The sequence below is a fragment of the Myxine glutinosa genome, chromosome 1 (genome assembly GCF_964187855.1).
Source record: "Myxine glutinosa chromosome 1, kmMyxGlut1.1, whole genome shotgun sequence".
NCBI lineage: Eukaryota > Metazoa > Chordata > Myxini > Myxiniformes > Myxinidae > Myxine > Myxine glutinosa.
Window position 1 is genome coordinate 283458183 of NC_136261.1, and position 15822 is coordinate 283474004.

Here is a 15822-nt window from a genome sequence, read left to right on the forward strand (position 1 = left end):
AAAAGCAACTTATAGTCCCTATTAACCCCATATATGGGTTAAATAGGAATAAATAGGATTTTTATGGATGTCCCTATTCACCCCGTTTTACGGGTGAATAGGGTTACGAGGACAAAAAAATAATAATCATGAAATAGGGACAGTTTGGAGAAACTTTTTATCCCATATTTTTTTTCATTGGCACCGTGGATTATATTATGGGTGCATATTATGTGCATCCATCTGAGCTATCAATTTAGCAATAAGTTGGAAACTCAGGATTGTTTCTTGATTATTATTTTTTTGTATTAGTGACTGTCCCTATTCACCCGTAAAACGGGGTGAATAGGGACAGCCATAAAAATCCTATTTATTCCTATTTAACCCATATATGGGGTTAATAGGGACTATAAGTTGCTTTTTAAAAAAACAAGAGAACACTTTCAACCCAAATATCAGCAAATCAGTATGGTTATCAATTTTCAGCGAAAAAAGTTTCCGAACTTTTTCTCAGTTTGTGTCCCTATTCACCTTGCTGTCCCTATTCCCCCCATTTTATGGTATTTCAATTCTACGTACTACAGAAATGTGAGCAAATGATAGACGTTGACCTCTTATCCTAGTATTTCAGAGATAGGGCTGCCAACGTAGTTCAGATGAATTGTACTCGCCTTTAAACGGTCTAGTCTGTGTATCATCTCCGATTGGGATATGATTTGTTTAGAAGCTGCCACACTGGTGCTATGCGCGCAACGTATTGCATCATAGAGCGTGCTGTCCTTTCAAATGGGATGTTAAGCCAGCTGTCTAATTTTCTAGCAGTTGCTTGGGGATGCTAAATATCCCACAATGCCTTTCATAAAGAATAGGCTATGTGTGCTGGCAATGGGGTCAACTTCAAAATTTTTAATCATGTTGAGAGCTGCTTCTGTAGCATTCCACAATGGCATAGTGACTTGTCTAAGGTGCTGCATATTATAATCAGGCATGAGTGCTCATGATTTGTTATTGACATCATGATCGCAATGAAATGGATTAGGAAGATTGAATCACTAATTCCTAGGTCACCTATAGATCTTACCCACATCCTTGACAATAAAGATTACATCTCACTCATAATCTCAGCCACCAAGCATATCTGCTTTATTCTGAAGCAAATCTGTCGAAGCATATCCATTGTGACTTCTTTGAATTTGTTCGTTATAAACACCACCTCACATCCAGAGTGACTCACTTGCTCTCAAGATGTTTTCCTTGCTGCTGCAACGAGACTGCACCTAAAAAGAAGTAATAAAAATAATAATCATCATTATTTCTAATATAAACTAAACAGCAAATTTAACATCCCCCCAGTGAAAGACAAAATTCAATGTGATGACACAATGCAACCTCACACAACATCATAAAACGAATGGTCCATGATGAGGGCCGCCCCTTGGCTGAAACACTAAGACTGAGCAATTGTCTTTTTGACAATGTCTTATTTCACTTGATGGGATGGTCCCTTCTTGCATTCCTTGCTTTTAGCAAAATGTGTTTTCCTGATTACAATTACTTTTCCTGAAATTAAAAAAATAATATCAACCATGATCTAATTCTTTCAGTGTAATGACAAGCAAGATATGTTCTGGTTCATTGCCATGAGGCCGACAGAATCACTGTCTGCAACAATGTCATCAAAAGCCAAACAAGCATCAAGTCATGAAAGAAAGACAGAGATCATGAGAGCGAAAAAGTTAGCTGGAGAGGGAGAACAAGAGAAGGAACGAGAGAGAGAGAACGAGAGAGAGAGTCATGAAAGAAAGACAGAGATCATGAGAGCAAAAAAGTTAGCTGGAGAGGGAGAACGAGAGAGAGAACGAGAGGGAGAACGAGAGGGAGAACGAGAGGGAGAACGAGAGAGAGAACGAGAGAGAGAACGAGAGAGAGAACGAGAGAACGAGAGAATGAGAGAACGAGAGAGAGAGAGAGAAAGAAAGAGAGAGAGAGAGAGAGAGAGAGAGAGAGAGAGAGAGAGAGAGAGAGTCATGAAAGAAAGACAGAGATCATGAGAGCAAAAAAGTTAGCTGGAGAGGGAGAACAAGAGAGAGAACGAGAGGGAGAGCGAGAGCGAGAGCGAGAGAGAGAGAGAGAGAGAGATAACGGAGAGAGAGATAACGGAGAGTGAGAGTTAAAGAGAGAGAGAGAGAGAGTAATGAGAGAGAAATAATGGGAGGATGGGTGTTAACAAGATGGAGTGAGACAGGGAGTGAGAAAGAAGGAGTGAGAAAGAGAGATATCTTTTCAATAATTTATGTACTTGGTGGGGTGAGCTTTGAAAATAACCAGATTAATTTCCAAAGGTTCACAGTATCTTTCCCCAAGCTGAAGAAAACCTCTGGGTAGGTAATCTTGCTGTGATATGTGGATCGACAAGAAATGGCAGGTGTTTGAGGCAAGACCCAAAGTACAAAGACTTCACGTACAAAGTACAAAGTACAAAGTACAAAGTACAAAGTTCACGGTCAAGACCAACGAGTTGCTTCTGGCATTATCCTGTCGAAGATTTATAAAATAATATGGGATGTATCTTAACGTTCACCACACTAAAGTTCTACGATCATTTGGCATTTTAATACAAAGTTACAGTAAGTGCATTCCACCTTGAAAAAAAACACCTTCACTCCAGCGTATGTACAGCGTACCACAGAATGAAGACTTCCCTTCATTCATCGTGAGGACTATATTTAGCATGTTTGGCACAAAGTAAAAGTTGCAGGATTATATCGATGGCTGACTTATAACGATGACTTTGGCCTGTGGTTTGGACTTCATAACAATGACCTTTGGATGATTATAACGATGTCTACTTTGGCCTGTTTGACATTCTCATCTCAGCCCATGGTTTACGTTGCTGCAATTTTCCAGTTCAAATTTCATTCCTCGTAATTTTCCAAATCTCCTAGTAGTTTCCAGACCCCACACAGGTGTCACCAAATGTCATTGTCCTGCATGTGCTTCAGGCACAAGTTACACCATGATCCTGAAATTAAATCACTGATAAAACGAGAATGACCGCGTTGTGGTCACAACCTGGGACAAAATCCGGTAACGGGCTGTTTAGGAATTGCATATTTAAAGCATTCTTAAAAGATGAACAGTACGACTGAGAAACACACATTTAATGTGCTAATAAAAAATGAACTCGACACATCTCATCCATGTCAGCTTCCACCACAGTTATATCAGAACGGGCTGATTCGTCACACAGTCACGGATTTTTAAAACACCAATATGGCGCCGTTCCAAAATTCCGTACCGCTATTTTATTAGGGAGGTTTGTACCATGCGTGCTGAAGGGCTTGATTAAAGACTGCCAGAGGGAGCTTACTCCACAAAGAGGAAAGAAAAAAGTTTGTTGTGGAGATGTGATGCGTGTGAATGTGTGTGAAACGTTCATGTGGAAGATGAGAGGGATTGGGCCCATCCATGGAGACCAATCGGCGCTCTGACCGTGACTTTGCTTCCCTGACGAATCCAGGCAACAGGGAAGAATGGGGAAGATTTGGTCACAACTGACTTGCGTTGGGGGGTAAAATCAGGGGTGCCGAGAGGGAAGGGTGGGGGGGGGGGGGGGGGGGAAGGGCAGGAGGGGTAACCACCACACTGGGGCTGGACATAATAGGGGCCTGTAATTATTGCTTCAATCTTTTTGTGTCATATAATGATTGTTTGTGATGATAAAACTCCCCCAGCTCTGTCTGTGTTCTGCTCTGTCCTACAAATATTCATTCAGGACACACAAGATCTGCCAGCAACCCTCTTCTGGTGAAACTACCAAAATCAAGACTCTCTGCTCACCTTCACTCCTTCATTCCTCTTTTCTCCCGCCTCTGGAACAAACTCCCTCACTCTCTTCAATCCCACTCCTCCCTCCAGGTCTTTAAAACAGCTGTTCACCACCATCTCTTATCTTCCCCCATCCAAAACTTGCTCTTTTCTACCCCTGTTAATTCACCCAAAACCCACCTCCTTCAAATTCCGTTTTCTTTCCTGAAATCCTTTGTAGTGTCCATCTGGTTTATCCCATGCTGTACCCCACCCCAGCGCTCTCCCTTTCACAGATCTCCTGATGTCCATGTTCGCTACTGTTGCTGTGCTTCCCTCTCTTGTCTCCTGCTCCCTTTATTATATGTTTTATGTGTGTTTCTGTTTCTGTTTTATATTTTTTATGTATTAGCTCTTACGTGAGCCTTCGACTTTGTATCCAAAACAAAATAAAAAAACACCGGAGAGGCAGATTTATTTTGTGTCTCCTTCCTAGCCACTCACGGCGGGCGATTCCCCGGCTTGCCATTGACATGGGCAGTAACACACTCCCTCGTAAAATAAACTACTGTGGGAAGAATTTACATAATGATAATTGAGGCGATGATGCAATGACGTAAATCAACACAGCAGTGTTTGCCAAAATCCATATCCGCTGTAATGAGATAAGAAACTAATCGAAACGCACATACAAATAACTGAATAACACCCCAATTTCCCACATGGTATGTGTTTCTGACGACACAAATATGGAAACCTCTGTATAGGTTGACTAAAAAACATTTGAAGGGGGCCTGAAAATTAGTATTGTCCCAGGGCCCAATTAGTATTGTCCCAAAAAGGGGACCTCAAGAGTAGTTCCAAGACTTGGTAGTTTTATACTGGTGTCTCTCTCAGATAGATGTTTGCCTGCAAGTTTTCCAGATTGGTGTTTGCCTCCAGAAGTTATCCCAAGATGTGTTCACCCTAAAATTTACATCTCTGGGAAATTCACATCCTCCAATGCATCTCCATCGTCTTTCTGGACAATACCACCATGTCCCACCCCCCAAAGTACCACCTTTCTGGATTTCCCAATCATGCAACAAGCAATACAGTGTCAAAATACGTTCAAACATTTTACGATAATTGGCTTCTTCAGAAAATATCGAGTGCTGACTTTAATCATAGGTAAGTATAAACCATTTTCATCATTGTCAGACGATCACAAGTCATTCTTCTTTTCAGACATAATTGGTCATTGACCACTGGTTTGTGCAAGCTTCTCTTTGCCTTTGAAATAACATTCTATACGATCAAAGCTCCATAGCTAAAGCTCAGTTGGATTGATATGTTCAGCCACAAATAAAGTGGCAACCATTTAATATTCTACCTTTGTCTCTTGCAGTTTCTTGTTGTTTATATACTGATTGTTTAGTCGCTTATACTTGACTTAAAGTGAAACACTCGCGAAATTTCAAAATCTCAGAATTGCTGGGCCTGGTCTCTTTGGCACAGATTGGATTGCTAGATTAACAGGTAACATATTGTCACGTCAGTTGATCCGTTAACATGGTCCGTATGCGCCGGGGGTATAATACCCGTACAAATTAAAGGACTGAAATGGTGATTAAGGTACTGCATTCAATATACCACTATTCCCCGAAGATCGCTCCAATCCGAGGCTGAATGTGGCATTGCAATGCGCAGGAGGCAAGACGTGAGAATTTTTTTCCATTATAATCAAAATGGGGTTCATTAAAAGTAATTAATTAATATTGGGGAAAGGGGTGATAAAAAAAAAATAGTATGGAGCAATCTAAGTGGTCAACAGACACAGATATGAATTAAAGGGGCATGCAAACCTATGTATAGAGGACATAAATGACCAAAGTCTAACCCAAATATGGCACTAAAAAAAAACCTGGACTTTCACAACAATGGGGAACGAATAAGGGCTTGAGCGAGGCAAATGAGGGCTTGAGCACAAGCTAATTGTGGGTCCAGTCTGGCCCGTGCACGTTGGTATTGCACAGGGCCTGGTGCGGTACAAGAAGGGAGGATGGTGATGATCAGAGGTATGGTGATAAGGAGAGGGATGCTGCCTCTGTAAAGGTGCAATTCCAACTCCAACCCAAACTGATGAACTGCACGTGATCACGCCCCTCTTAGACTTTGGGACCGCCTTCATGTACAGCCGGTCCCTATCAATGGCTGTCCGCGGCTCTGGGCGTGCCATCTTCTGGGCCTTCCCACCCCAAGGGGAGGCCCGAATAGAAATATTATGCCCCCCTCTCCAAGGCTCCGCAGCCGACCTCGTCACCATAACTTGCAAAGCACCGGCCAAACAGTCCGTGCTGATTCCTCCTAAAGTGCAATGTGCTTTCCAGTGTGCCTTTGCACCTAAGTCCTCACCTAGCTTCGCTCAAAAAGGGGAGGTTTAAACAACAAACTTACTCTACCTGCTTTATAATTAACACTCACTGCATCCAAGTGCATGTTTAACAAGACGACGTACTCTGACGTTTCCCGGTTAGAAGAGCAATCTGACCTACGTGGGCATACAGACCATAATAATCTTAATACAATCTTGTTATGGATCCCCCTCCCATTTCTATGCAACAATAAACTTGATTAGGATAACTAAATTGATTAATGCTCCTCTCTGTACAATAATCTCTCTGTACAATAATAATAATAATCCCGGTGTGTACCCCGGTTTAGAATAGGTACACCGTATCCCTGCGCATCGTAAGAGGCGACCAAGGGTTGGCGTCAGGAAGGGCATCCGGCCATAAAAATATTGCCTCAAAACAGGGAACCATGATTGTCATGGGACCCGCAAGGCTAACCCCCGCTCCAGCGGGGAAAATGGCCTTAAAACGATCAGTCATTCTGTACAATAAGCTAATAATTCCTGGGAAAACCACATTTCAAATCTGGCCTCCAAGGCCAGTCGCCGACTGGGCATCCTCCGTTGTGCGAAGTCCTTCCTTGGCACACCTGAGCTCCTCACCACATACAAGGCTTTCATCCGCAGCTCAATGTAATACTGCTCACCCCTCTGGGCTGGTGCTCCTGCCTCACACCTAGCTCGTCTTCACACTGTTGAAACCAAAGCGTTCAGAATCATTGGAATCTCCCGCGATGACGCTAACTCCAAGGGCCTTTCACTCACTCACCGCAGGCAGGTTGGTGATCTTTCCGTCTTCTACCGACTCCTCTCTGGCCTTGCCCCCCCCCCCCAGCTCTCTCTGGGATCTGTCCCCCAAATATTCCTACAGGTCGCACAAGATCTGCCTGCAACCCTCTTATGGTTAAACTGCCAAACTCAAGACTCTCTGGTCACCTTCACTCCTTCATTCCTCTTTTCTCCCGCCTCTGGAACAAACTCCCTCACTCTCTTCAATCCCACTCCACCCTCCAGGTCTTTAAAACAGCTGTTCACCACCATCTCTTATCTTCCCCCACCCAAAACCTTGATCTTTTCTACCCCCGCTAATTTCACCTCAAATCCACTTTTTTGAAATACCAACTTCTGTCCTGGAAGTCCTTGGTGTCCTTGTGTTTTATACTTTTCCCACCCCCCCCCCTTCGCACGGCTCCTCCCCCCAAGCCCTCTCCCTCCCACACATCTCCCTGCTCTCAAATGTTGTGTTTGTGTGCTTCCCCTTCTCTCCCCATGTTGTCTTCCGCTCCCTCTTTTTATATATTTTGTTTGTCTGTTTGATTTGTTTGTGAAATAAATGTTAGCTCTTTCACGAGCCTCGATTCTGTATACAAAAAAAAAGAAAAAAAAAAGCTCTTCTTCAACATGTGATATAAAAGCCACTATCCCCATCCATACTCATCATCTTTTCTACCCCAAATGACCCCATTCCCCAGCATCCACTTTTCCAGGTTATTGTGATTTGTTCCCCCTCTCTCTCTCTGTCTGGCTGAAGGCCTGGAAACAAAGCCAGTTTCAGGAGAGTCACCATCTTGCTATGAGATTGTCAATAAAACCCCAACTGGCTCATCATTGACCTTCTGGGGAGGAGGGAATCTGCCTGTTCCACATGGTGTGGTCTTCATAATATGTAATGCAAGCGCACACATATGGTCGACTTTAAATGCCCTTGGGCCACTTGGGATGGGAACAAAAATAGATTCTTAAAAGGGCAGTGCAACACACATCCTTCACCTTAACGAAGGTGTACAATTTTGAATCAGCTCATTCTTAGTGCAGCAGTGATTTTATCTTTTGGAATCCTAGTGGCTGCGAGGCACACTGCCTCTTGTGGGTGTTGGCGATTACATTGGCCAATGGAGATTCCTATTCAGATGCATCCTTATCCCTCTCTACCCACTTACATAAGACCATTGACCAATTTAATGACCAATTTACTCTTGCACTTGGCTAAAGTAGCTGCCGACTGACATTTCACGTGAGCCCCTGGGAAGTGAAGTGAGGTACACCACATGATGCATCTTTGGTAAAGAGATATTCCAAATTAAGATTCCCATTGAGAATACCATTCAACTCGTGCTGTAACCGAACCGAGTTCCCGAACTCTAACTCGGTGAGTTGCGCTTCCGAGTCGAGTCCAAGTCAAACCATGGTTGGCTGTCAACTCGGAAATGAACTCAGATATTTTCCTGTCACATGAAATGAAGAAATTGCAGTATTTTGCGTGTGTGTGTGTGCGGAACAAATGCAGTAACTCGTTTTTAAGGAGCGCATGCCATCACGCCTGTCATTTTTTTTTTTTGTATAACTGTGTATTGAACACATTTGTGTAACTGTGCATTGCCGTGTTTCCCAAAAAATTGTTAAAATCATGCATCTTGTGCATGTTCATCACTGAAAGCTAGTTAAAATTGGTACAGAAAACCCCCAGCAGGAGCAGTCAGTTATTCATATCATTGGTAGGCCTACTTTGGATTTGCAAACTGATTTTCCCACGGAGATGTTGAAGTAGGCCCCTACAATCGTTAAGTCTATGGAAATGTGCGTTAGTAAATCGTACAGTGCATTCAGAAAGTATTCAGACCCCTTCACTTTTTTCACATTTTGTTATGTTGCAGCCTTATGCTGAAATCGTTTAAATTCATTTTCTCCCTCATCAATCTACACTCAATACCCCATAATGACAAAGAGAAAACAGGATTTTAGAAAGTTTTGCAAATTTATTAAAAAGAAAAAACTGAAATATCACATTGACACAAGTATTCATACCCTTTGCTATGACACTTGAAATTTAGCTCAGGTGCCTCCTATTTCTCTTGATCATCTTTGAGATGTTTCTACACCTTGATTGGAGTCCGCTTGTGGTAAATTAAATTGATTGGACATTATTTGGAAAGGCGCACACCTGTCTATATAAGGTCTCACAGCTGACGATGCAAATCAGAGCAAAAACCAAGCCATGAGGTCGAAGGAACTGCTTGCAGAGCTCAGAGACAGGATTGTGTCGAGGCACAGATCTGGGGAAGCCTACAAAAATATTTCTGCTGCATTGAAGGTTCCCAAGAGCACAGTGGCCTCCATAATTCTTAAATGGAAGAAGTTTGGAACAACCCGGGACTCTTCCTAGAGCTGGCCGCCCGGCCAAACTGAGCAATCGGGGGAGGAGGGCTTTGGTAAGAGAGGTGACCAAGAACCCGATGGTCACTCTGGCTGAGCTCCAGAGATCCTGTGTGGATATGGGAGAAACTTCCAGAAGGACAACCATCCCTGCAACACTCCACCGATCTGGGATTTATGGCAGAGTGGCCAGACGGAAGCCTCTCCTCAGTGAAAGACACATGAAAGCCTGCTTGGAGTTTGCAAAAAAGCACCTACAGGACTCTCAGACTGTGAGAAACAAGATTCTGTGGGCTTTCATGTGTTTTAACATGAAATTAAAAAAAATGGTATTTTAAAATTTAATTTTAAATCCTCATTTTAAAATATATATTTTAAATCCAATACTGAATTCAGTTTTATAAAGAGGATGTCATGTGTCACGCATGTCTGATGAAAGTGGGTTGTACAAAATAATGAAAGAATGTACCAAAACACCCCACAAAATACACCACACAAACAAGTCCTGGCGAGGGTCTGCAATATCTGATTGCTTTTTCTTGTTAATTTATTGTGCCAGTTGATAAAGTTCACAAATCGACACCTTCAAAGTGAGAGAGAGAGAAAAAAAACTTTGATTTGCAGAACACATAAAAATTTGATGATCGACTTCTCAAGTCTCAACTTGGCTCGCAAAGTATCCATACAGAACACATGTATGAAGTGTTGGCAACGTTTGCCGATTAGATTGATGGCCATGTGATGCTATAAAGATTGGTACAAAACACTTATCGGACTACCATAGTGCAAATCAGCAAGTATAGAAACCTTCTTAATGGAAATATGCATGGTATGACATTGTAATTTATAATCTTTACTATAAGAGAGTTGTTTGTCTGTCTGTGTGTCGGCATTTTTCTCAGAGATGGCTGAACGGATCTTTGTCAAACTTTCAGAGGTTCATCAGTGAGTGTTGTGGAGTGTTTAGGCAAAAAAAAAAAAAAAAAAAAAAATATATATTGAAAATAAAAGTTGGAATTTTTGGGGATTTAGAAAAATCACTCTATAGTGCCCAAGCCTTTGAAGCTATGAGAAAGGTAATAGCAAATTATCCCCGATGAGTGTGTGTGTGGATGCGTGTGTGTGTGATATCATCTCTTCTTCTTCTATATATTATTATAATATATTATTATATACTGTATATAAAAGAAAGTTTTTGTTTGTTTGTTTGTTTGTCTGCACACACTAATCTCCTGAACGGTGAAAGATACTAGGAAACCTCTGAAACAAAAAATGTCGGGACGAGCCCCGGGAAGGTTATAGGATAGGTGGCGAGGCCGGTCGAGGCCCCCTCCGCCAGGCTGGACCCATTTCGCAATTAAAAGCTGAGCTGAATTATAGTAGTCAATCTTCTACGGTCGTGAGTAAAAGCTGAATTATAGTAGTAAATTCAATCAAAAATAACCCGGACAACGCCGGGTGCATTCAGCTAGTTAAATATAAATTTTCCTTACTGAGTGAAGGTGGGGAAGTGTTTTAGACACCTACAAAAAATAGAAGAAAAAACCAAATTGATTTCTTCAAATGCCACAAGGATTAGAACGTCACCGGGCAACATTGGTTACGCCTACTAGTTTACTATAAGATGAAAGGAATTGAATTAAACTTTGCACTATCAAGTAACTAATTAACCGCTCTCATTTCCTGCGTAGAAGATTGTTGTGTTGTAATGTGAGCAGTGCTAGGGACAGCTGTACCTGTCATCATAGCTTAGACTGAGGCCATGCATCCCCCATACGATCGATTTACATATACACTTGATGCAATGCAAACTTATCCTAGTTCTGAGCCGATCCAGGACCCGGCAAATATTTTGCTAAAACTACTGGGCCGGATCCGAACCGAGTTTTTGCCACTGAGTTGCAGGCCTACATCCAACTCCCAGTAAACAACGCTCACTATCAGCTTCAAACATTGTGATCTGAACTAGTGTTAAACACCAAAAGTTATATGACATTGACAGATTACTTTCGTGCACTTAACAATTTGGCTCTGGATGTTGGACAGCTCAGTTTACTTCTCAGAGCCTATTATGATGAGTCCTACATCAACATCAAACATTTTCTACATTTCCTTGTCTAACCATCTTTGAACATTGTTGTTTTACTTTGAGCATTATTTGTAGGTTTTGAGAGGTGATGCTTTTCTTAAAAGCACAGATACACTGTATTGCGCTCATTTCATTCCATAATACCAAGTTAGACACTATAAAGATAAGCTGTCACAATTCACTATCAGGTATAGCACAAATGTCAGAAAATGGAGGAGTAGAATGAAGAATAATACCAAAATTGGGAAAAGACAAACAAGGAAGGAAAGCGGATAAGAGTGAAAAATGTTTGAGGGTTAAGGAAAAAGTGAGAAAAAAGAAAATGGGCCCTCTTTTTATCTGTATGCATGGGCACTGGAGGAGGAGGGGAGGTTTGGTTAGGCTCATGTATACATGATGTGTATGTGGTGGGAGTATTCTGGGTTGGGTGATTGCATGTATATGAATCATTGCTGTCTATATATTAACATTTTATTACCTCCGCCACCGACGGTGGACGGAGGTTATGTATTCACCTGTTTGTCTGTTCGTTTGTTTTTCTGTTTGTGAGCAGGATATCTCAAAAAGTAAGGAACGGATTCGAAGAAACTTGGTGGACTGATTTGGTGTGTGACAAAGCCGAATGGATTAGATTTTGGTAAAGGTCCAGATGCGGATCCAGATCTGGATACTGGAATTTTAAAAGTGATTCTTCACCATTGGCAGATAGGGCCAACGACGATATATAGCAGGATATCTCGAAATGTTGTGAACAAGTTATGACAAAACTTTGTGAATGAGTTGGTTAGGTGACAAGAGGAAGCCGATTAGATTTTGCTTCAGGTCCGAATCCATATCCGGCCTATCAGTGGGATACAAAACTTAAACTGTTCAGGTTGACGGAGGTATGCGCTCTACTGTGTGCTGCTCTTGTCTATAGTGTTTTCCCTGAATAAATTCTGGAGGGTTTTAGTCTTTATGTCAATTAAAGGTCAGTCCTGGAATTTAAGAAGTCATCAAGCCACTTTTCATCCCCACCCCATTAACTTAATCTAACAATTTATCTATCTTCCATGTACTACAATGAAAATGATCTAACATCTACATCCCTTTATAATTAACTTACACATTCCATTAATCAGCAATGGTTATGAAACCATATTGTATCTCCCTTTTCCCACTCCCATCACAAGGCCCCACTGGAAGTTCAGCTATATCTGTATTTTAGGTATGTTTAGGTATATCTACATGCAAGTTACTCTTGAACAAGAAAAACAAAAGGGTTGGGATACCACAATCATGAAAGTTTCAAACCCACGATCGTGATCAACACATTTTAATTAATATTTGAAATCAAACTTTTACTTTGGAGGAACAAGAAACTACTTCAAATCATGATTTTCAGTGAAATATTATGCAGTGGTTGGTGGAATAATTTATGAACTATGCATATGTGAGGTTGTTAAATGCATATGTGAGGTCAGAAGGTCAGAAGAAGATGCATATGTGAGGACAGAAGAAGGTTAAATTATACATTGGTCAGAAGAAGGTTTTGCTTTAAGAATCAAATCTTTCTCCAATTAAATTTACCGAAATTTGTAGAATTTGTTTTTCACTTGGAAGTTGTGGGTTACGATGTGTAAAAAAGGTGGAAAAAGTCTGCCTTAATGCATTTTAATACCAGGCTATCAGGCAACAAAAGGTGAAAATTTTGAAAGGGTGTGTAGACTTTCTATAGGCATTGTATATGCATAATATGTACATATATGTATATATATATATATCTATATATATAAAATAAGTTTTTGTTTATTTGTCTGCACACGCTAATCTCCTGAACGGTGAAAGATAGGAGGAAACCTCTAAAACAAAAAATGTCGGGACGGGCCCCGGGAAGGTTATAGGCTAGGTGGCGAGGCCGGTCGAGGCCCACCTCGGCCAGGCTGGGCCCATTTCGCAATTAAAAGCTGAGCTGAATTATAGCAGTCAATCTTCTACGGCCGCGAGTAAAAGCTTAATTATAGTAGTAAATTCATTCAAAAAGAACCAAAAATGTCGGGACGGGCCCCGGGAAAGGTTATAGGCTAGGTGGCGAGGCCAATCGAGGCCGCTTCGGCCGGGCTGGGCCAATTTCGCAATTAAAAGCTGAGCTGAATTATTGTAGTCAATCTTCTACGGCCGCGAGTAAAAGCTGAATTACAGTAGTAAATTCATTCAAAAAGAACCAAAAATGCCGGGAAGGGCCCTGGGAAGGTTATAGGCTAGATGGCGAGGCTGGTAGAGGCCGTTTCGGCCGGGCTGGGCCAATTTCGCAATTAAAGGCTGAGATGAATTATAGTAGTCAATCTTCTACGGCCGCGAGTAAAAGCTGAATTATAGTAGTAAATTCATTCAAAAAGAACCCGGGCAACGCCGGGTGCTTTCGGCTAGTATATATATGTATCATCATATATATATACTAACTTTGGATAACCCCTCAAACATCGCACAGCTGAAAGAATTCTGCAAGCAGGAGTGGGCAAAAATTTCTCCCAGTCGATGTCAGAGACTGGTAGATAGTTATAAGAAACGCCTACTTGAGGTTGTTTCTGCCAAAGGGGGCAATACCACCTATGAGAGCCAAGGGTGTACTTACTTTTTCCACATGCGAAATTTGCATTTATGTTTATTTAAATTATACAATGGACTACAAAATGTAAATGTTTCATGATATTTGTTATATTATATCACCTTTATCTATAAATATTGTTGAAATGAAGATCAAATAGCTGTATGTTGAAATATGTTGAAAAAGTCAAAACTTTACATGGGGTGTACTTACTTTTTCACGTGACTGTATACATATATAATAGCAGATAACCCGGTTCCACCAAGCTGTTGAAAGGGAAAATAGTTCCCCATGGCATGTGCAATATTGAAGAAGTTCGGAAAGGTTTATTGGTGAAGTAAATAATTGGAACGGTATTATACATTGGACGGAATTGACTGAATGGCTTATGGTTATATTATTTGTTACTTCTGGTCGGTGTGCGGACCAATGACTCTGAGCTGATACAACACCAGTGTACGCAACAAAAATGAACACAAATCCAAATTACATCAATATCAATATTTGTAGACCTCCCCTGCACTGTCCATGAAAGGGTTGAAAATGTAGTGAGAGGGTGTGTAGACAATCACAGGATATAAGTGGGAATGGATGAAGGGATTGAGGGACGTGAGTGATTAGGTTGAGTGGAAGTATGTGCAGGGTGTAAAGAAAGCAATAGGAAAAGGAGAATACATGGGGGTGGATGAAGGGATTGATGGAAATGTGTGAAGCGGTAGAGAGGAACGGGAAAAGGGGTTGCTGAGTAGATAGACTGTGGAACCTTTTGGGGTCCCAGCAGTGTCCTAAGGTGGGTGGGATGTTTCATAAATTTCTCACTGCAATTATGATCTCACTACAATTATGACCCATAGGAATCTGCTCTTTCTCTCCGCATGTAAACACATTCAAGCGTTCGGAATTAGAATGGAGGCGACGAATGCCAACCCCCCGCGTTAAGACCAGAGTTAAGTGCTGGCCGGCAGGAACATCATTTATTTTTATTACATCTTTCTCCTTGTTTATATATGAGACTGAGTGGAGACATCTCAATTGGGAATTATAGTTTTTACCTCGCCTTTCATTTTCGTCTCTTGCATTTATTTTCATTAAATCCTTTATTTTTGCATTTCATTCTTGTATTGTGAATTTTGCTTGTCCCGTATTTGTGTTTGTGGGTACGGATTAACCGAGCGTCGGCCGACTGATCAGATAAGGCTTTGGGCCTTTCCCACGCGAGCCAAAGACAATCCCGCCAAGGTTCGTAGTACGCCTCGGAGTTAAAGCTCGTTTTGGTTATCCGTCACCCAGGGGTCTTAATCCCGGGGACGCGACAATATGTATGTACAGTGCCTTCAGAAAGTATTCACACCCCTTGACGTTTTTCACATTTTGTTTTGTTACAGCCTGAATTTAAAATGGATTAAATTGAGATTCTTTGTCATTGATCTACAAATAACACCCCATAATGTCAAAGTGGAATAAAAATTTTTTTTTTTTGCAAAATAATTCAAAATGAAAAGCTGAAAAGTCTGTAGTTGATATGTATTCAATCCCTTTGCTATGACGCCCCAAATTAAGCTCAGGTGTATCCACTTTCCTTTGATCATCCTTAAGATGTCTCAGCAACTTGATTGGAGTCCACCTGTGGCCAAGTAAAATGAATGGACATGATTTAGAAAGAAACATACCTTTCTATACAAGGTGCATGTCAAACACACTGTCACAGTTGACAGTACATGTCAGAGCAGAAACTCTAACATGAAGCCCAAGGAACTGTCTGTATAACTCCAATATATAATTGTGAGGAGCCATAGATCTGGAGAAGGGTATAAA

General features: G+C 41.4%; 1 protein-coding gene across 5 annotated transcripts in view; it reads right to left on the bottom strand.

Annotated features, from left to right (window-relative positions):
• Nucleotides 1–15822, bottom strand: part of GPHN (gephyrin) — a 327486-nt gene that overhangs the window by 103306 nt on the left and 208358 nt on the right. For 4 of the 5 annotated variants that reach the window (XM_078767069.1, XM_078767066.1, XM_078767060.1 and 1 more), the window contains exon 9: nucleotides 1214–1256. In XM_078767069.1, the coding sequence (XP_078623195.1) occupies nucleotides 1214–1256 (43 nt within the window). The remainder of the gene's footprint in view (nucleotides 1–1213; nucleotides 1257–15822) is intronic. The other variant, XM_078767054.1, reaches the window with a different exon arrangement.